Source organism: Trachemys scripta, chromosome 16 (assembly GCF_013100865.1).
Source record: "Trachemys scripta elegans isolate TJP31775 chromosome 16, CAS_Tse_1.0, whole genome shotgun sequence".
Classification (NCBI taxonomy): Eukaryota; Metazoa; Chordata; order Testudines; family Emydidae; genus Trachemys; species Trachemys scripta.
The window spans coordinates 6,768,023-6,788,068 of record NC_048313.1 but is presented as its reverse complement, the minus strand read 5'-3'; the positions used below and the strand labels follow the sequence as shown (position 1 = coordinate 6,788,068).

The 20,046-nt window shown below is 57.7% G+C and overlaps 2 protein-coding genes across 2 annotated transcripts in view; both read right to left on the bottom strand.

Annotated features, from left to right (window-relative positions):
• Positions 1–7,612: 7,612 nt before the first annotated feature.
• Positions 7,613–10,342, bottom strand: DKKL1 (dickkopf like acrosomal protein 1). The gene is given in 6 exon segments (XM_034791724.1): positions 7,613–7,648; positions 7,650–7,940; positions 9,277–9,369; positions 9,651–9,731; positions 9,733–9,789; positions 10,217–10,342. Coding segments are annotated over 6 exon segments (684 nt in total).
• A 2,850-nt stretch (positions 10,343–13,192) lies between these two features.
• LOC117888952 (leukocyte antigen CD37-like) overlaps positions 13,193–20,046 on the bottom strand; it is a 42,057-nt gene continuing 35,203 nt past the window's right edge. Inside the window, exons 2-8 of the mRNA XM_034792748.1 lie at positions 19,786–19,931; positions 19,074–19,148; positions 18,826–18,930; positions 15,808–16,014; positions 15,555–15,638; positions 15,335–15,426; positions 13,193–13,793 (exon numbers count right to left, since the gene is read on the bottom strand). Coding sequence (XP_034648639.1) covers positions 13,781–13,793; positions 15,335–15,426; positions 15,555–15,638; positions 15,808–16,014; positions 18,826–18,930; positions 19,074–19,148; positions 19,786–19,931 — 722 coding nt within the window. The 3' untranslated portion in view covers positions 13,193–13,780. The remainder of the gene's footprint in view (positions 13,794–15,334; positions 15,427–15,554; positions 15,639–15,807; positions 16,015–18,825; positions 18,931–19,073; positions 19,149–19,785; positions 19,932–20,046) is intronic.

Sequence of the window (20,046 nt, the reverse complement as noted above, 5' to 3'; positions counted from 1 at the left end):
AGTTCTGGAAGAACGGACAGGATGGGATGCCAAGACATGTAATGGGCATGGAGATGTGTAACCATTCAAGGCCTGCGCACCTGACATACTTGCACAAACAAGACAGGCATGAACAACAGCTGTCCCTTCACCAATACATTTCACACTCTGTGGAGACCTCTTCCAAGTGTGTGTGGGGGGGGATTTCAAACAGGGCCTGGTGACAGATTAACAGTACCACTAGTTTTTGTGGTGGGAGCCAGTCGGTCCTCAGATCTGCGCTGAGAACTGCCCCTAGCGATCAGAGAGTTGGGTCACTTCTCTGATCTAGGGCAAAAGGCCTCACAATTCAAACTCTGAGGTGGATAATAATAATTTCCGTAGACAGTGGTTTAGGACAGGAAGTGGAGAGTAACACTCCCACTTTTGACGCAATAGCAATGAGCACATTTACAAGAAGCTGAATGGAATTGCCCACAGCTGAAATTGCACCAGCAGCCTAGATTTACTCTTGCAAAAAGTGTCATGAAATCTCTAACGAGCATCAGCGCTTCAGTTTTATGTGTCGTTCTGCTCCCCTCGTTCCCACACACTCTTTGTGTAGCTTGTGCATCTGAACAGCAGGTGGCAGGCAGAAGTGGCACCATAATGAATCCAACCACAACTGCACACACGATGAAACCAGAAGTCCCAAAATACAGCCTTGATTACAGATCTCCTACAAGTAGGAGCAGCAGGTGCCTGATCTTTCTCTCCCACAAAACCCACATGCATTCCCTCTCTCTGACACGTACACACACCATCTGATCTCACGCAAAAACACATTACAGTAAAGCTGTCACTGACAATACAAAAAAAGTGAATATAGGCCCCAAACAGAGCTAGATCCAATAGGACGTTGTGCAGATTAATTAAAGCAGCCCAGGATTTTATATAGATTCCTGTACAAAACTGGATTCAAGCCCCCTGAAGCAATAAAAACCACAATTACTGCATGCACTGAGAAGCCATTGCCCAGGGGTAATATACATCTGCTGCGTGTTTAATGTCAATCAAATAGTTGAAATTGATTTGCTGCAAAGCGGCCGGAGATCGGTCACTGTCAGGCTATTTGTCTGCAAAAGCTACTGATTTACGTGGAAAAGGGGAAGGAGAAAGAGAGAAGGGAGGGATGAGCCACGTCAGTTGTTAACAGCCGTGGCTGAGCGTGAGTCCTCAGTAAAAGCCAGGCCCAAAGTACTGTGCCAGCTGATTGGCCAATTGCCAATCCTCCTCATCCCAGAGCACCAGGCTTGGCTGGAGGAAAGACAGCTGTCAGCCCAAGCCCCTCAAATCCATGTTGCCCTCTGGCCTGTGGCCTATGGACATTGTGCTGAATCTGGAGGGAAACAAAATGGTGGCAAAGAGTGAATGGAGGCAACTTCCCAAGCCTCCTATAATGGTCGCTGCTTGACAGGAATGCCTCACTGCAAGCCCTAAGTGTGCTCGGGGACTCCGGAGTCACAGCGGTCAGCTAATAATGGGGGGCCAGTCAGATAACTAGGAATGGACAATGTCCGGACGTCTGAAAGGCGATCTGTAAATCTAGCACAGATTTCGGTTTCTTGTTGATGTGTTAAACTGGTTCAGGTTCATCTGTATCCATCCCACTCTATTCCTTCTTTCCCACACACAACTGTCTATCCATCCATCCCTCCTCACATACAACCCTCCATCCCTTCCTCCCCACACATACCCCTCCATCCATCTATCCACATCTCTTCTGCCATGACCCGAAGGAAAAGACACCCCACCTACGCCCACGCCCTGAAGGCAGACTGGGAGTTCGGTCTCCATTTGCAAGTGACAACCTGGGGCCCCGTACCACATGCATTAGAGCTGAAGCACATCGAAATATCACAAGGTTCCCTGTTTCCAATGCAGTTGAGGTGACCCCCAAACCTTCCTTACCCATCGCTCTTGCCTGCACGGACAGGATCGCCTAGACCTCCCATGTATCCCCCAAGCCATCAGGTTCAATAGGCTGCCATCCAGGCTCAGACATGTCTCTCCTTCTGTCAGGTAGGGGGCACAGACTGGGAATGGGAGAGCTACATAGAGAGGAGGGACGTGGTCAAACATCCAGGAGATCCTTGGAGAAGAAGGTTGGTTGTGGGCTCAGGGACCCAGGAGCTCTGAGTTCGATTCCCAGCTCCTTGGGTGAGTCATTTTATCTCCATCTAAGGGCAACTCTGTGGTCCACAGCATCCGAGCACCTCACTCGTTAACGCATTTATCCCTCACAGCACCCCTCTGAGGCTGAGAAGTGGGGCACAGAGAGGCTAAGGCCCAGATCCTCCAAGGATCCCATGGGAGTTAGACCCCTAAATCCCCTGCTGGACCTAGGCCTTAATGACTTGCCCAAGTCTGTAGCTGAGCAGGGACTCAAACCTGTGCCTCCCAGTCGAGCAACCTTCCCAGCCTCAGCTCCCCCATCTGTAAAACAGGGGATATGAACTCTTCTGTTCAATATAGGGACTGTAAGTTCTTCAGAGCTAGCACGGTGTGTCCCCCTTGGCCCAGTGGGAGCCCCTGATTGCAGCTGGAGGCAGTAGTAAATCTGGCACAGATTTCAAGGCCAGAAGGGTCTAGTCTGATCTCCGGCGTAACACAGCTGGATCAATTCACCCAGTCGGTCCTGCAGCAAGCCCATCTTTTAGCAGCCTTGCATGGCTTCTGTCTGTCCTGAATTTTGTGCAAGCCATGGTGTGTGTGTGTGGGGAGGGGCGGAATATCCCATGCCCAAACTGGATCTACCAAGTTCCCTTTGTGATGTGTGCCAGTGCCGGGTCTCGGAAAGTGCAAAAATAATCAGTATTCCCTGCGTGTGTCAGAGATTCCAAAGCCAGCATATAGTCTGACCATCCGTACATCATAGGCCAGAGAACTGCCCTGAACTAATTCTCAGGGCAGATCTTTGAGAGAAACAGCCAATCTCCATTTAACAATTCCCAGTGATGGAGAATCCACCACAACCCTGGGGAAATTGTGCCAATAATTTACGCCTTGCTTATTTCCAGTCTGAATTTGTCTGGCCTCAACTTCCAGCCATTGGATCGTGTTAGACATTTCTCTGCTCAGTCGAAGAGCCCACTATCAAATACTGGTATATGTAGGTACGTATAGACTGTGATCAAGTCACCCCTTAACCAAAGTGGAGTCGCAACCCAGGGCTTGAAAGTTATGTCAGATGAATCGTAGAAATGTAGAGCTGGAAGGGGCCTCAAAGGGTTGCCGGGTCCAGCCCTCCGGTGCTGAGGCAAGACCAAGTCAACCTAGACCATCCCTGAGAGATGTTTGTCCAAAATCTCCAGTGATGGGGATTTCACAACCTCCCTTGGTCTCCTGGGAGGTAGGGTATGAATATAAAGCACAAGAGCTATTCCAGTTAATTGCACAGTCTACAGGCATCTACACATGGAACCGAAATTTTGATAACAGCGATCTTTAGCCCAGCAGACAAAGGCTGAAAGTTAAAACTAGATACATTCAAACAGGGCTGGCTCCAGCTTTTTGCTGCCCCAAGCAGCGAAGGAAAAAAAAATGATAAAGTCGCGATCGGCAGCACATTGGCGGCAGCTCTACCACGCCGCTTCATTCTTCGGCGGCAATTCGGTGGCCAGTCCTTCCCTCCAAGAGGTTCCGGGGGACCCGCCGCCAAAGGCCTGGACGTGCCGCTACTTACCATTGGCCTCCCCAAGCACCTGCTTCCTGTGCTGGTGCCTGGAGCCGGCCCTGCATTCAAACTGGAAAGAAGGTGCCCATTTTTAACAGCGAAGGGAATTACCATTGGAGCCATTGACCAAGAGCTGTGGGGGATTTTCCATCACTGGCAATTTTTCAGTCAAGATCTGTTCTAGTTCAACGTGGTGTTAATTCAGGGCAGGCCTCTGGCCTGTGTTATGCAGGAGGTCAGGCTGGATGATCACAATGTTCTGGGAATCTACGAGTCTAGCGTTGCTCTGTATAGACAAGGCCCCAGACTGTGACAAGGGAGAGATGAGGGCGGATTAAGACACTTTTCTATGCCAATGGCCCTAATACAAGACAGTGCGAGGAAAGAGGTTTCGTCAAGTTATCGGGAATCCCAAAAGGTGTCATCTGCTCCAAGAGTGACGAGGGGAATATGGACCTGTGCTGAAAGACTAAGAGAGACCAGAATCGAGAAGGGGCAGGAGTGGCAGAGGCACAGGGGGTTAAAGGCCCCAGATACAAGGTGTGACCATATGTGGGTGGGTCATGCCCACCCCAATGGATCTGGCTTTCTCTCACTGCTTTGGCAGCACTGATCTAGCTCTCTTGGGCTCCCCCACTTCCTCCTGAGGTTGTGGGAGCTGGCTGGCTTGGTCCGCAGGGAGGGGTTATGCAGAGAATCCACCTCACAGCAGAAGCCCAGGGCACATTCATTTTGCTGTGGGTCACACCTCGTCCAGCCCTCACCACGGCTCACACCTTCCGCGCACTTCCCCCCCACGCACAGGTAACCCAGGCAGCACTCCCTGTCCCACTGACACACCTAGGGCAGAAAGCACGTGAGGAGAGATGGAGCCCATTATTCCCTGCCCCCCTAAGCCAGCCTCTCCCGCACCCTGGGGCCGGATTGGAGCAGATGCCCCCCTATAGGGGAAAGGCCCCGTGTCCTATTCATCATCCCCTTGAGACAGCCAGTCCCCTGCGCTGGGGCTGGATCGGAGCAGGTGGCCCCTAGAGGGGATAGGCCCCGTGTTGTATTCCCCATCCCCTTGAGCCAGCCAGTCCCGTTCTGGCACAGAAGATGCCCCAATGCATCACCCACACTCACTGTGTCCTTAGCTTTTCACTCCCGGCACTGGCTGGCAAGGAGGGAAGAGGAGAAGAACTGGGCCGTCCGGCAACCATGGTCACTCAGGCAGCCCTGGGGAGAAGGGTGTATTTCAGCAGCAGCTGCAAGAAGGACTCCACGCCCTTCCTAATCCAGACACCCCGGTATCTATATCATCCCACGGACCGTGCCTGAGTGAAGGGGGGAAGGCGGCTGGGGAGATCCTGTCAGCATGGTCCCCTGCCCCAGAAGGATTGCTCCCCATTTCTCACTTCTGTTAGAACACCAACCATCTCATCAAAAAGGGCTCACACATCCCTAGATGAACAAACCGGGGAGTGGTGGGTAGAAGCCGGGAGGTGATTTTACCTCTGTATTCGGCGTTGGTGAGACAATACTGGAATCCCGGAGCCAGTCCTGGTGTCCACATTTTAAAAACAATGCTGAAAAACCAGAGAGGGTGCAGAGAAGAGCCACAAAAATGATACGAGGGCTGGAAAAAATGCCTCACAGTGAGAGATTTAAGGAGCTTGATAGGTTCAGCTCATCAAAAAGAAGATCAAGAGGTGATTTGACTATGTTTGATGGGAAGGAAATCCTGGGTGTGGAAGGACTATTTGATCTAGCAGAGACAGGGAGAACGAGAACCGGTGACCAGCAGTTAAAACTAGACAAATTCCAATTTGTCCAGTAAGGCCCACACGTCTTCCAGTGCGGGTGATTCAGCCTTGGAACAAACTCCCCCCCGGGAAGTGGTGGAGTTTCCATCGTTGGCTGTCCTCCGATTCACACTGGCTGCCTTTCTGGAGGAGATGTGTCAGCCAAACACAAGTTGTGAGCTCAGAGCAGGGGTAACGGTGAAATTCTCTGGCCTGTGCTCTGCAGGAGGCCACTAGATGATCTAATGGCTCCTGGTCTTAGAATCTATGAATCTGCGCCCCTAACGATTCGCCTTTGATGACAAAGGAGGTGTCAGAACATCTGGAGAGGAGGAAAGGGGTAGTAGCCACAATACTGGCCTGGCACTCTGGAGAGCTGGACTCAGTTCCCAGATCTGCTACACCCAGATCATCTCCCTGGGTGACCTCGGGCGTGTCACTTCATCACGCTGCTCTTGCAATTTTACCTAAGACTGGCTTGGTGTTCCCATCACGTGAACTGGTGTGTCTGGGTAGTATCTGGCACAATGGGCGCCCTGATCTCGCTTGGGAGGGGGTGTCTGTGCAGCACCTGGCCCAGCAGGGGGCCCCAAACTCCGTGGGGGGGCATACACCTAAGAAAAATTATTTTGCATTCAGTACCATTGGGAATATTCTGCAGAGTTGAGCAGAACTCAAGCGACTGGGGTTATCTGAGAAGCTGATACCGACTGCAGAGCATTCACACAAGTTCAGCTGATCCAGTGGAGACCTGTTCCCTGTAGCAGCTTCGTCTCCCTCACTGACATGCCACATGCCAAGCTACCCAATCCTGCTGCCACTTGGGTGAAGAATTCTGTCTGCCACAGGTGTCTGAGCACCGGAGGAAACCTGCCTTGTGTTTAAATAACTTGCAATTCCCCCCACTCCCAACACCCCTTCCCACAGCGGCTCCAAAATTCGGTGTGGGTGCAGGGAGCTAGCCCCATTGACTCCAGTGGAGCGATGGCCGATTGACACCAGCTGGGGATATGTCCCAGTCCCACTGAGTTTCCTTCTGATCACCTCATCCTAAAAGGGATCTAGTACAAACAGGCCAGGTCTACACTAGGAGCATTGTATTGGTATACTACGCCGGCTGCAGCTACACTAGCAAAGCTGGCCTTTTACCGGCGTAGCTTATTCCACCCCTACCGAGTGAAACCAGTGCCATTTGGCAGCCTAACTGTGTCAACACTCGGGGCTTCTGCTGGCACAGTCAGGGATCACCCTTCTTCATACCCCCACTGGCAGAGGGGGTCATGTAGACACACCCTTATAAGGGGGTTCGATGACGGGTGACAACTACAAGGGGACTGGGAAATCTTGCTGATGAAGAGCGTTGGAAAAAACTGGGAGACGAACATGCGGGCAGCCGCTAGAGGCTACAGCCAGCAACAAATGGGATGGAGAAGGTAGATCAGTAACTTTGATCCCCCCCGTGAGACCAGAGCAGTAGACCCCGAAGCACCCTTCAAACCTGCCAGGGTCCCTGTGTGGAACATGGGTGTCCCCGGCTACGCCGGGGTGGCATAGAAGCTGTCGATTGGTTAGCTCTATTTTCTCTGGAATGCTTTTGTTCCGCATCAGTGATACTTTGCTTTATGAAGCTGGCGCTCATTGGCATCGCTGGTGCCAAGCTAACGTCAGATCTACTGAGAATCAGCCTGAACCCCGCTGTGACGGGAGAGTATCACGGGTGCCTGCCCCGAGAATGGGGAGGGCTGGGGGCCTGAGACCAGAGTGGGACGCTCTAAGGCTTAGCGGTGCAGTCGCCTGCCTTCTGATCCTGAACAGCTAAGCTGAACAGGGCGAACTGAAAACTGAGCAGAGAAAATCCACCCTGAGCCTGTGGAACTATTGCCACTGGCTCATTCTTGAGGCCAACTGCTGAGTGGACTGGCCAATGTAAGCAGCTTGGGGCACTGGGGTCCTGGACAGATCTAGTGGGGGGGATGCCTACGTAAAAGCAGCTGAGTTTAGAATTTCATTTCTCCAATTTACCCCCTGCCAGAGAGAGAACTTTTATTGCAAGAAAAACCAAGGAGCAGGACTTTATACACAGATCCGCCAGCATCCTCTCCATCGCCGACTCAAATCTCTCTCTCCCTTTTTGCTACAGCTTCCTGAAGAAGAAGAAAAAAATGGGCCCCCCGTGCTACAGCTTTGTGCCAGGCCTGAGTAATGGGGGGAGCTTTTTTCAGAGGGCGGGGGGCTTCCATCAGCCCATCCCGGATCGCTAGCAGCCTGTGCCTCCTGTCGCTAAGGGATGCGCCGTCCGGCCAGCTGATGTCAGAGGCCTTCCCGGGCCTGGCTCTGCGCCGTAAGTGGATGATGAGGAAGGCCAGCCCGGGGCGGGGGATCGGCAGGACGTGTCTCCCTAGGACAGGGTCTGCTTCTGCCCCATCACCTGCTCCTTCCTTGCTAGACTCTGCCTGGCTTCCCTGGAAGAGACACAGGTAAATGGGGAATGTGGGACACGGTACCTGGGCCCAGACTGGTGAGGAGATGCCCCTAGGAGGAGAAGGAGGTTAGAGCAGCAGGGGCTGGGAGCCAGGACTCCTGGGTTCTTTCCCTGGCTCTGGGAGGGGAGCGGGGTCTAGTGGGTTAGAACTGGGGGGGAGGGTCTGGGAACCAGGACTCCTGGGTTCTTTCCCCGGCTCTGGGAGGGGAGAGGGGTCTAGTGGGTTAGAACGGATGGGAGGGTCTAGGAACGAGGATTCCTGGGTCGTATCCCTGGCTCTGGGAGAAGAGTGGAGTCTAGAGCGGGGGCTGGAGTCAGGAATCCTGGGTTCTATCCCTCGGAGGGAGGGGAGTGGTTAGAACAGGGGAGCTGGGAGTCAGGACTCCTGGGTTCCATCCCTGCCTCTGGGAGGGGAGTCGGTCCAAGCAGGGGGGCTGCAAGCCAGGACTCCTGGGTTCTGTTTCCAGTTGTGTCCCTGACTCTCTGAGTGCCCTTTGGGCATGGGCAGGCCTTTCCTCGCTCCGTGCCTCAGTTTCCCCTCCCATACAAGGCAGTTGGTGATCCTGACTCCGCCTGTTACCAATGGATGAGTGATGACAGCGAGGAGCGTAGCCATGGGGCCAGCGTCAGACTCCTTTGGTCTGTTACACTGTCCCCTGGCCCGGAACCTGGTTCCGAAGGTCTGGCAGGCGGAGAGAGGGGAGTCCAAGAGGTGGGGTGGGGGCAGGGGGTTGATAAGTTTCTGCCACTGACTCTTCTTTCCCCCCCCTGGCTGCAGCCCCAACGCCCGTGTTTGCCGGGAGATACAGGTGGCAGGTGCCCTGCACGCAGCCTCGCAACAGAGCGTCACAAGTCTGCAGGCACCAGGGAATCAGGAGACAGGGTGTTAAAGGAGCCAGCCAGGGAAGGAGGGGGGTCCACGTCGGGGCGGGGGGGTTGTGTATAGTAACTGACAGAGCTGGGGAGAGAACCCAGGAGTCCTGGATCCCAGCCCCCCATGCCCCAGCTCTAACCACTAGACCCCGCTCCCCTCCCAGAGCTGGGGAGAACCCAGGAGTCCTGGATCCCAGCCCCCCCATGCCCTGGCTCTAACCACTAGACCCCACTCCCCTCCCCGAGCCAGAGCAGAACCCAGGAGTCCTGGCTTGCGAGCATCTTCCCAGAAGTCCCTAGAGGTGCAGTCCACTGCCAACCCCCAGCGGAGGTCACTCAGGGCTCGCGTCAATGACGCAAATGCGGGGTCCCCACCCCCAACCCCACATCCATCCCCAGCCATGCCCTCATGTGTCTGCCTGTCCCAGCCCCTCCGCACTCACCCGCCATCTCTCCGCCAGGCCCCGCTCCCCTTGCTCCACGGAGGTCACCGTCCTGTCGGAGAACAGCATCGCGCCCGTCTCGTTGTCCGTCACCTGCACGGGACCAGGACCAGGACCGGCTCAGCCCAAGGAAGGAGGCTGGGGAAGGAACTCGGGTCCGAGCAGGGAACAGCCACAGCACAGGGCGCTCCGGCCATGCCCCCGTTGGGCCCTGGGGGGGACATTACGTCCCCCCTCCACTAGCCAGGGAGCTGGGGTCAGGGGGGTTCGTTCCTAGGTGAAGATCTACATGGAGATTTCAGGTCCCCTCTTGACCCGGGCGTCCCTGGGGGAGCCCTGGCGGGTGGGGGCGCCACCCCCCTGCTCCTGCTCACCTTGTTGATCTCGCGGTGGCTGTACAGCGTGGCGTTCCCCACTCTGCGCTGCTCCTTCTCCTCGGTGTGGTAGTTGGGGGGGGAGCTTGCGGAAATCAATGGGGGCCTCAAAGCGCCTCTCCTCCTTCCCCAACACCGCCTGCAACAACCCACATGGACTGAGTCCTGGGTGTTACAGTCCGTTGCCTCCGCCCCGGCTCCTAGCCCCCGGCTCTAACCACTAGGCCCCACGCCCCTCCCAGAGCCGGGGAGAGAACCCAGGAGTCCCGTCCCAGGTAGCGGGGACAGCTGAGGCTGTCAGGGAAGGGTGGGGGGTTCCTGGTGGCGTCAGGGGATGGGCAGGGTGGGAGTCCCAGGGGCTGCAGGGAGAGGTGGTGGGGATGGCTGAGGGTGTCTGGGGAGGGGTGTGGGGTGGCTGGGGAGGGACAGAGGGGCAGGTGGGGGTGCCTATGGGTGGGGATGGGTTATTGTGGGGTCCCTGTGGGGGATGGGGATGGCTGAGGTCCCTGGGGACCCCAGAGGAAGGGTGGGGGATCCCTGGAGGGCGGGGGGTCACTAGGTCTCACCCGGCTGCCCCCCAGCAGGTGCTGGAAGTGGCCCAGCAGGCGGCGGGCAACGAGCGGCAGGAAGGAGCCCTCGACCCCGGCCAGCAGCGCGCCCAGGGCGCCGAGCAGCAACCACCGCGCCCACATCGCGCCCGGCCCGGCCCGGCCAGCGGCGTCTGAGCCGGTCTGCGGGGGGACAGAGCAGGTGGGTGGGTGGGGGGCGCCGCTCCACCCCGGCCCCCTTCCCTCTGTCCCCCCGACCCCTCCCCCATCCATCCCTTCACAACCCATCCCTCCCTCCTTCCCTCTCCCCCCACAACCCATCCCTCCCTCCCTCCCCCACTCCTTCCTCCGTCCCCCTTCCTCCCACAACCCATCCTTCCATCCCTCCCTCCAGCCCCCTCCCCTCATAACCCATCCCTCTCCCCCCACACCCCTTCCTCTGTTCCCCTTCCTCCCACAACCCATCCTTCCATCCCTCCCTCCAGCCCCCTCCCCTCGTAACCCATCCCTCCCCAACTCCTTCCTCCATCCCCCTTCCTCCCACAACCCATCCTTCCATCCCTCCCTCCAGCCCCCTCCCCTCATAACCCATCCCTCCCTCCCCCCCACACTTGTTCCTCCATTCCTCCCCCACACCCCTCTCTTCCTCCATTTCTACATCCCCAGACACCTGCACCCTCCTCCATCCCCCAGCCCTTCTCCCCACGCCCCTCCCTCTAGCCACCCCACATCCCTCCACCCCCATATACACCTTTCTCTCCCTGCAACTGCCCCTTGGGGGTCCCTCTCCCCCTGCATCGACCTCTCTCCATTGCTCCCCATGTAGTTGCCCCCATCTTTGACCAGCCCTCCCCCCATAATTACCCCAGCTTATCCCCCTTCTGACCAACACTTCCCCAATCTCTGCACCCCCATGAAATCCTGCCCCATAGCACTGTGACCCCAGCAACCTCTTGAACTCCCTTCCCCCCCCCCCAAACCTCCCCCAGTCCTTCAGTCCTCCCAGACCCCCCCAACCCCCCCGCCTTCCCCCATCCGGACCTTCCCCCCACCGCCCCAGGGTCCCTCCCCCAGCACCGACCAGCCACCTCCCTGGGACCCGCACTGGTCCGTTTCACCCGGGGCGCTGATTCGAACGGGGTTCTGATTCCAGAACCAGCCACCGGCCAGCATGGAGGGGCCCTGTCACAGGGTGCCCCACCACACCTGGGCACTCGCCGGGAGATGCCCACGGCCTCCCCCCTCTGCGTCAGCGGCTGGGCAGGGCAGCGGCTCGGGCAGCGGGGTGAAGCTGTGCGTAGAGCAACACCCAGCTCCGTTGCAGACTTCCTCAGGACCTCAGTTTCCCCATCTGCAGAGCGGTGGGGACGGCCCTGCCCTGCCTCACGGGGTGGTGTGTGAGGGCGAATACGGTTTATATTTTATAACTTGACAGAGAACGATCCAGAGGTATGATGAAGCATTGGGCCCTATCAATTTCACAACTGTGAAAAACGTGTCACGGACCGTGAAATAAGCCCTTCACTGGGAAATCTGATCTCCCCGCATTGCCAGGAGTGCGGCTGGTGGGCCGGGCGGGGCAGGACTCGTCTTTCCCTGCAGGGCCGCCCTCAGTGGGGAGATCAGTCCCACCCCCAGAGGCAGCACAGAAAGGAGGGTGATACACCCCCACTTCTGGGCTGGAGCAGCCCTAGAGCTGGGCTCGGCGTTTCCACCCCCGTGGCTCCTGCCGGGGCAAGGTGCCCGTTTCTTCAGGGAGCCCCAAAATTGGCTGAGGCCCCCAGGCATTAATCCACCACTGGCTGGGGCGATCAGACTCACCTCCCCGCCCCAGGAGCCTCCCCTGGCTGCAGGAAGCGCCACGGCCCAGCTCCGAAAGCAGCACCGAAGTGAGGGTGACCCCCCCCACCACAATCCTCTTTTGGGTCAGGCCCCCCAGGGTTACAACCCCCTGAAACTGACATTTGCCGCTAGCAACCGATGAGACTGTAGCCCTGGCCAGGCGAAATCCGCCCGCAGAGCAACGTCGCAAGGACACCGGCGGGAGCCAGCGCTGCTCAGGCCGGCACGTGTCTGCTTAGACGGGGACCCCTCGCCCAGCGCTGGGACGTGGCCCCTCTGGGGTGGGGCACGGGAGCTGGTTATATGGGGAACCCTCGCTGGGACGCAGCCCCTCTGGGGTAGGGTGTGGGGGCTGGTCCTACAGGGACCCCTTGTCCGGCACTGGGATGCACCTCTGGGGTGGGGTGCGGGGGCTGGTTATTTGGGGACCCACTGCCCCCCAACCTGTCTTATTGGAAAACCCAGGAGGTGGGCGGTGCGCCCGCCCACTTCTAAAGGCCCCTCCCCCAGCCTAGCGGGAGGGACCACTGGACCCAGGGACCAAATGAGTACAGGGGACAAGGTGAAGGTCATGGGTTCAAAATGAGGGTACTGGATGGGGACACCGAGCAGAGAACCCCAGACGGCACCCACTGCTCCTGGGAGGTGTCGGAGCCAGCGGAGGCTGCCCAGTGGAACTCTGCCCGGATGCGGGAGACGAGGGAGGACCGGAAATAGGCCCCCCGGTCGCAGAGCTCCCCCCGCCCACCATCCTCCTCCTGGTGGCGTCCATGGAGTGTTTGGCCGGGGCCAGGAGGAGGTTGTCCGGGAGGTCTCGTGACTTCGTGGGGCCACGGATGGGGTGTGCAAAGAGGAACAGGGGAAAAGTGCAGACAATAGGAGCCGGAACAGGGGCTGCGCCAGGTTCTCCCTCACGCCGCAAGAGAGGCAGGGCTCGGGTACAGGTGTGAACCGCGCCAGGTACACGCCCGGCCGCCTGCCCAGGTAAGGTGAGGGGCACTATCACATTTGCAATGAGCATTTAGCAATACCAAATAGCCCCACTGGGGGCAGCATTTACAAGAGGGTCCCCAGCATTGGGGGAGTGGGAGGGGACACGCCCTCCTGGTTAATTTGCTCCCAGCATCCTTTGCAAATAACAAAACTGACCAATTTTTCAGGGCTGGGACCCCACATTTTTATTTTATTTACAAAGTGGATTTTACAAAAGTTGTGAATTCCTGGGGAGCGGGGAACCGGGGGTCCCCCCCGTAGAGAACACATTCAATGGCACACAGACATATTCACATGTCCAAACCTCCTGCCCCTTCCCGATTGCCCCCCCCTGCCCCAAGGTACCAGGACCTCCCTCCCCCCCCCCCACCCCACCCCGCACTTCCCCTCCCTACTGCAGCAAACCCCACTAATAGATACCCAGAGACAGAACGAAATAGCTGCCCCATCCCTATGCCACTGCCCCAAAGGGTGAGCACAGCTCAGGCCAGGGACAGGGCGGGGGACGACACACTGGGGTTGGGGGGAAATGGACCAGGGGCCCTGCCCCCTGCCAAGAACACTCAGGAACAGACAGACAGAGAAAGAAAGCTGCTTCAGCCCATGCTGGATGGTCCCAGTTGGGGGGCGGTGGCTCATGCCCATCTGCTCCCCCTCCACCCCCTGGGGCGGGAGGGGCTTCCTAGGAGTATCGGGTCAGCTTGTCGTAGTTCTGGCCCATGTTTCTAAACAGAAACATCGATAACATCATGAGACAGAGCTGGGGGGAGAGAGAGAGAGTTAGTTACTAGAGGGATCCCACTTCTCACACCAACCAGCCCACCACTCCCATCAACGACCCCGCGACAAGCTGGGGTGTGGGGGGGGAAGAGAGTTACTGAAGGGATCCCACTCCTGACACCAACCAGCCCCTGACAAGCTGGTGTCAGGGGGAGGGAGAGTTAATGGAGGGATCCCATTTCCCCCACCAATCATCGCCCACACAGCTGGGAGAGTTAATTGAGGGTTCCCACTGCTATTACCAACCACCCCCATAGAACTGTGGGGGGAGATGAGAGGTCCTACCAACCATCCCAAGCACAGCCTACCCCCTCCACCCCAGCAGCTCTGTGTGAGTGGGGTCAGGGCCCCCCCCCCAAGAATGTAGCCACACACCCCTGAAATCAATGCTGTGATGGGGCTGGGGGGTCTGATAGTGTCTGATGGGGAATGGGAAGAGGTTGGGGGTGAAGAGGGTGATGGGGTAGATGATTGGGGGGCGGAGTCAATGCCTGAGTCATTCAGGGGTCAATCCCCTCAATCCCACAGGTGTGTTGATTCCCTGAAATCCGTCTGTCTCCCCCAGCCCCACTCCCTGCAGCACAGCGCCCCCTAGTGCCACCCTGGGGCTTTGGGGCCAGCCCTGCCCCATGGGAGAGCGCCCTCCACTGGAATAATCACTGCTCCTAACTCCCTCATTCTTTCCACAGATACTTTATTATCAGGGGATGCTGGGGGGGGGTCTCCCCGTCTCCTGTCTAGGGGGCCCCCCGCGGGGCTCTCAGGCGATGCGCTGCCGACCCCCCCAGCGATGGGCCAGGCCCCTGGGCTGGGGACTGCCCGGGAGCTGCTGCGTCTCCTGCTCTGGCCCCTGGGGGGCGCCGAACGATTCCTCTCGGAGCAGGGAGCACACCATGGACATGGCAAGGATCTGGGGGGAGGAGACGGGGCTGATGGGGGGATCTGAGCTCCCCCCCCGGGTTCCCTCCTCCCTGCCACCACCCCCAAGGTAAGTTACCTTGCCAGTACTCCTGATACATGGGGCTGGTGCGGCAGGAGGGAAAGGGTTAACGGGGTTAGTGTGGGGCAGAGACATGGCAGGGGGCGGGGGCAGCACGGGGAGGGGACGGCCCGGGACACGCTCAGACACGTGTTAGCACCTGTGAACCCCCCATGCGGGTGAGGTAACACAGGTGTGCAGGGACACACAGGGAGGAACATGCATGGCCCACACACCGACACACGTGGAAACACGTGCACAAGCCCCTCACACACACACCGACACATGGAAACACATGCACAAGCCAGTCACATGCACTGACACACACGGAAACACGTGCACAAGCCCCTCACACACATGCACCAACACACATTCATAACCCCCAGCTGCAGGAACATGTGTGGGAACAGGCACGCACCGACACACGTGAGGACATGGAGTGGGCAGGAATACAGGCCCCAAGACGCACGCAGAACGACACACGCGCGTGTGCAAACATGCACAAGCCACGCACTGCAGCCACACGTGCACACTGGCACCACCTGCTGGGGAAGGTCAGGATTTCCTGGGAGCCACTGGTGAGTCTCCTGCACTCCAGGGTGCCGGCCAGCGCCAGGCACAGCAGCTGCAGGAACTGGGCGGGGGGGGAGGGGGAAACTGAGTCACAAGGGGGGGGGGGAGATCCCACATCCCCACCCCAGCACCCCCCCCATCCCTGGGGGTGGCCCCTGCTCCCCAGCCCTGCCCTTGCCCCCCCATTACCTCCATCAGGGCGATGCCCAGGCAGATGCCCACGATGCTGATGATGTTATTGGCCAGCCAGCCCTGGACGCTGTTCGCGCAGCCCTGATTGGATGACAGCAGGGAGAGGAGGTGGGGTCAGAACACTGGCACCTGCTACAAAATCCTCTCCCACCACCGCCACCAGCTGCGAGCTTCCCCCACAGCAGTGCCCCCAGCCGGGGACTCCGGCGCTGCGAGCTTCCCCCGCAGCAGTGCCCCAGGCAGCACTCACCTGCCTGTAGACCGGCCACTCCCCCTGAGCAGTGCAGAACCCGGTGGCCCCCTGCACGGCCGGGACCTCGGTGGTGTTGGTGCCAGTGCCGCGCTCACCAGGGCTGGAGCTGTTGTGACAGGAACAGGGGTACAGTTTGCGAGACGAGTTGTCCACGACGGGGTTCTGGTGCCAGTCCATGTACGAGTTCCAGCCACAGCACCGGAGCTGCCAGGAGGGAGGGGGAAGAGACAGTGGGAGGGCATGTCTGAGCCAGGTGCCTTGTGCCAACCAGCAGAGGCACCGGGGGCGAGGGGGTGCACAGGGGTTTCCAGCAGGGTGGATAAAAAATGGATTTTTTTTATTTAAATTGGATTTTTTTGACAAAATGCTTTTTGAGGGAAAAAACTATCTAAAGATCGTTTTACTTAAAACACATTATAGCTCAAAGATACCTCGTCATGGAATAGGGATTATAAATTCTAATTCTACAGTGTGAGACAATATATTCATGTCATGGTTAAGGAAAGTTTTGTAACTGAGTTCCAACAGTTTGTGGATTAGGGACCCCAATCTTATGGGGCTCCAGGGGCTTCTGTCGAGATTACGGAGGCTAATCTTTCTATCGACCCAGCGGGGCTCAGGGCTCAGTCTAGAAGAGACCATCGGCGACGCTTTGTGTTGCAGTTCTCAGACTGTGGATTCGTGTCTCCAGGGGTAACATGCTTGTTAACAGCAAACATGTTTTTAAATAAATAAATAATATATAGAGGTGTGAAATAACAGACCCCAACCCTATTGTCCCTCTGCAGATTTGTGTCCACAGAGTCAATCCCTGATCTCTCTCTAAAAGTGCAAAGTTCCAAAAAGTTCAGTGAATCGAAGATTGTTGGGGGCGGACTAGATCTGGACAGGAGAAGAAGTCTGGAGGTAAATGTGAGAAGCAAGGGACATACGCTTGTTTTGGTCAAATATTATATGTTTGCTGTTGAAGAAAAAAAAATCCAGAACACTTAATGTTGTTGTTTTAGTTACATAAAACAACTGAAATGTCTGTCTGGTGATGTTCTCCTCCTAATACAGCCTGGCAAGAAAATCCTCCAAATATTAATGATTAACCTGTTGAATTGGAGATACTTCACCTCCCAATGACTTCACAAATATCTGATTCAATTACCTTTGGTAAATGAAATAATCGAACACTCATTCATTTTCTGATACAGCTGTAAAACTCATCTGAAAAGTTTTCAAAATTAATCACTGTTTAAAAATGTATAGCGTGCACCTTCTAAAAATGAAACCCACATCTATCTCGGAGTTGTGAAGGATACGTATTAAGGTTATAACAGCCAACAAGAATGCACTTTTATGTAGAAAACCATGATTAAATCGAGATTTAAATCAAATCCACCCTGGTTTCCCGGGCCCCCGGGGCCTGATGTCTACATAGCTGGGCACCAAGGGGCGGCCTGTGGGGTCTCTCCCCACAGCGCAAGGTGGCCGCAGGGGCCAGATTTAAGCAGGCCTGTGTCAGTGGCGAAGCGGGAATTGTTGGTAACGATTTTGTGCGGCCTCAGTTTCCCCCCATGCGGTGCATTGCCACCCTGCGGGGGAGAAAGGGTTAACACCACCCATAGCCTAAAGAAAACCCTGGAGTCATCAGTTTACCCATAAACCAATCTAGCGTTCTCCCTTCCACCATTGTGGTTTCTCGACAAAAACCCCGACCTGGGTTCCAGTGTGTTCCGATGCCTGGACCCGAACCCCGCATCCGTTCCCCCGGGACTCCATCTTCTCCTGCCTGGTCGTGCTGGGGGCTCTGCCCGGCTCCAGCTCTCAGGCCCCTGAGCTCCCACCATCCCCTGGGAACCGCGACCAGTTCAAGCCTCAGGGAGCGGTGAGATCCCCCCGCCCTCCCTCCGTTTTCTTTTCTACCTCAGGGACGACTTTCTAACCCTGACTTGTTCGCTCGGGGAGAGTTTTCTATAGCTGACTTTTGTAACCTTTAATAGTGTGACTGTTACGTTGACTTAGCCTCCTTGTGTGGGTAGCACTAGTATTAGAACTAGCAAATAACTTGTATGGTGAAGCTGGTTGCCTCTCTCTCTTTCTGAACTTTACTCTTTGGTGGCTTTAGCTTCCCCCATTTCCTCTGCAGTGACGCTCCTCTTACCTAAGCTAAAGATCCCGGCAGCGCCCCAAATCCTGTGGGGTTTGCTCAGCCAGTACCACTGTGACGGGAGCGTGGGGACAGGGACGTGTGAACCTGGGACAGACGAGGGGGGCAGCTTGGCAGTGCTGCTCGGCCCAGGGGCAGATAAGGGGTCAACTTGAAAGGGCTGATTGTCCCGGTCTGCTCAGACTTGGTCTGTTAATGTGTGTGTTTGTGTGTCTGTGTGTGTCCAGTTCTGGGGCTGGAGGAACCCAGCCCTGGGGAACCGAGGTCCTGCAGCGTCGCACCATTGGGAGGGGACTTGCAGCAGGGAGAAGTACAGCTCCATATGAAAACACACGTGACACAAGCAGCACATTGAGAGAAATACAGACCCCTGCCCCGAAGAGTAACCCTAATCAATGAGTGCACCCCAAAGTAAAGGGCAAATCTGGTAACACCCCGGTACCAGCCTGTGGGGTCTGGCCGGGCCGCCGGCCACGAGACAGGGTCTCTGGTGCCAACAGCCCCATCTGGGAGGCCAGGGGCCTGCCCCTCGGCATGTGGGTCCCTGGGAGCCGCCCTGCTAGTGTGGTCTGGCCGGAGACTGGTGTCTCGTAGCCGGGTTGGTCCCAGGCTAGGGGCGGGAGGGACGAGAAATGGATCCGGTCGAGGGCCCGGCTAACGGCTCCGGGAGGAGGGACCGGGGGAGGCCGGTCAATGGGGCGTCCCACTGGGAAAAAGGGCCGCGGCCTCTCCTGGGGGGAGCCCAGCGACGCCGGGGCTTGGCTCGGGAGCCAGGCGTCACTGCCAGGAGAAGGGCAGAACTCGGGGCCGGTTGCAGGGCTGGGCCGGGTCCCCGCAGGGCCAGGTCCCAGGGCTCTCACCTGCCCCTGAATGAAGTCCCAGCTCTGGTGCTTCTCGCTGGGGGGTCCTGCCAGCGGATAGGTCCGGATGGCGTCTTCCACGAACACCCCCACCTTGCCACTGAGCTGGGAGGGGGAGAGGAGAGGAGAGGTGACTTCCCCCAGCCAAGGTCCTGGCACCGCGCACTTCCCCCGGCCATGCCCCCGGCCGAGCCTCCCCGGGTGCTGTGAGCTTCCCCCCGGCAGTGCCCCCGGCACGCCCCACTCACCGTGACACGCTGCGTGTACAGCAGGACCCCAATGGTGATCTGGGCGGCGAAGAGGAGAAAGAGGAAACCGAAATACTGGGGGGGGGGGAGAAGAGAAAGGGGGTCAGTGAATTTTCTCAGCCTCAGGGCCCCCCCAGCTCTCTTCTTTGACCCCCACCCCCTGCTCCCCGCCCACCTCGCCACACATAGACAGACCATCAGACACTGACACCCCAGAATTGATGGGGGTGACCCCCAGCTCTGCCCCCAAACCCTGGGGAGATCAACATCCCCTCACCCCCCCAGCCAGGCTGGGACCCCCCCCCCCGAGGCCTCCCCCACCAGAAACAGCTGCAGCACTTCTGCTTTTCTCGTTTTCCTTTTGCACTTTTCCTCCCCGCAGCAGCCTGGGCCGGGCACCATCCGCGGGCGGGGGGCAGAGCCTGGCAGGATGTGGCTGCTGTGGGGGGGTCACGTGGTGCCAGCTGAGATGGGAAATTGCACCAGGCCCTGAGCTCATGAGGGAGAGAGAAACTTCCCGCATCAACCCCCCGGTGACCCCAGGCTCCCAGCCCCTCCCGCTGTAACCACTGGACCCCACTCCCCTCCTGGAGCCAGCGAGAAAACCCAGGAGTCCGGGCTCCCAGCGCCCCCCCAGTCTAACCACTAGACCCCACTCCCCTCCGGGAGCCAGGGAGAGAACCCAGGAGTCCGGGCTCTCCCGTGTACTTACAAATCCCAGCATACACTTGATCTCCTTGAGGGAGCCCAGGCATCCGAGGAAACCCAGCAGCATGGTGATGATACCAACTCCGGACAGGATGTAGGACCAGACCTTCAGGGCGAACAGGGAGGAACCTGGAAGGGGCACGGGCAGAGCTCAGAGCAGGGCTGGGCCGGCGGGGGGCTGCAGGTCGGGAGCGAGGGGCGCAGCGGGTTGGGAGCAAGGGGCGCCGCGGGGGTCTGCGGGTCGGGAGCGAGGGGCGCCGCGGGG